Source organism: Crocodylus porosus, unplaced genomic scaffold (genome assembly GCF_001723895.1).
Source record: "Crocodylus porosus isolate Cpor-Errol unplaced genomic scaffold, CroPor_comp1, whole genome shotgun sequence".
NCBI classification, from domain to species: domain Eukaryota; kingdom Metazoa; phylum Chordata; order Crocodylia; family Crocodylidae; genus Crocodylus; species Crocodylus porosus.
This window is the reverse complement of record NW_017728942.1, coordinates 11,479,361-11,480,507: the sequence shown is the minus strand read 5'-3', so window position 1 is coordinate 11,480,507 and position 1,147 is coordinate 11,479,361. Positions and strand designations below refer to the sequence as shown.

At 69.1% G+C, this 1,147-nt stretch overlaps 1 protein-coding gene across 1 annotated transcript in view; it reads left to right on the top strand.

The window, feature by feature from the left end:
- Window positions 1–2: 2 nt before the first annotated feature.
- STK35 (serine/threonine kinase 35) overlaps window positions 3–1,147 on the top strand; it is a gene marked incomplete at its 5' end in the record, with an annotated part of 22,775 nt that continues 21,630 nt past the window's right edge. The window contains one exon of the mRNA XM_019548103.1: window positions 3–285. Within this exon, the coding sequence (XP_019403648.1) occupies window positions 3–285 (283 nt within the window). The remainder of the gene's footprint in view (window positions 286–1,147) is intronic.

The following is a 1,147-nucleotide window of genomic DNA, read 5'->3' as shown; positions in this document are numbered from 1 at the left end:
GCCTGCTGGCCGAGATCGGGCGCGGCGCCTACGGCGTGGTCTACGAGGCCGTGTCGGGCCGCAGCGGCGCCCGCCGCGCCGTCAAGCGCATCCGCTGCGACGCGCCCGAGAACGTGGAGCTGGCGCTGGCCGAGTTCTGGGCCCTGACCAGCCTGCGCCGCCGCCACCCCAACGTGGTGCGCTTCGAGGAGTGCGTCCTGCAGCGCCACGGCCTGGGCCAGCGCATGAGCCACGGCAACAAGCGCAGCCAGCTCTACCTGCGCCTGGTCGAGACCTCGCTCAAAGGTACGGCCCGCGGGGCCCCCTCAGCCCCTGCCCGCACCCCGCGCCCCTTGCGGCCTAATCCCCCCGGGCCCTGGCGTCCTGCACCCGCTGCCCGGCCACCCGCTGCTCCCCTAGGAGCCTCCCTGCGCTAGCCCCGGTTGCCCAGTGCCACCCCAGTGCTCCTGGCGTCCTAACGCCCCCCGGGAACCTCCCTGCGCTAGCGCTGACGGGCACTCCTGGCTCCCGGTGTCCCTGGCGCCCCCACAAGCATCCTACTGCCCTTGGGGATCTCCTGGCACCTGTTGCAGCCTAATATTGCCCCCCCCCCCCCCGGGCTCCTGGCATCCCTGCACCCCGCAGGCTTCTTGGCACCCCATGGAATCTCCCTGCACCCCCATAGGGCTCCTGTTGCCCTTGGATCCCCTGCCCTGGCACTGACTGGCAACCCCTTCCCCACAGGGCCCTGGCACCTCTGGTGCATAAGGATACTAAGACCCCCCCTGAACCTCTGTGCACCCCTTGCAACTTGGGGTCCCCCCACTCACAGGGCTCCTGGCAGCCTAGCACTACCCCACAAGGCTCCCAGTGTCCATGGCTCCCCTGCTGAACCCCTGCAGGCATCCTAGCACCTTCTAGGGACCCCCTTGCTGCCCAGCACCACCTCACAGGGCTCCCAGCACCTTCTGGGCACCCCCTCGTGCCCATTGCCCACAGGGCTCCTGGTACCCCACCCTAATACTCCCTAGGCACCTCCCTGCACCACCACCCTGGCATCTGCTGTAGCCTAATGCCTCCCCAGGACACCCTGTGCCCCTGCACCCGAATATCCCTGGCTGTGAGCTGCATGCACCCACAGGGCATCCCACACCCCTGAGCAGTTCTC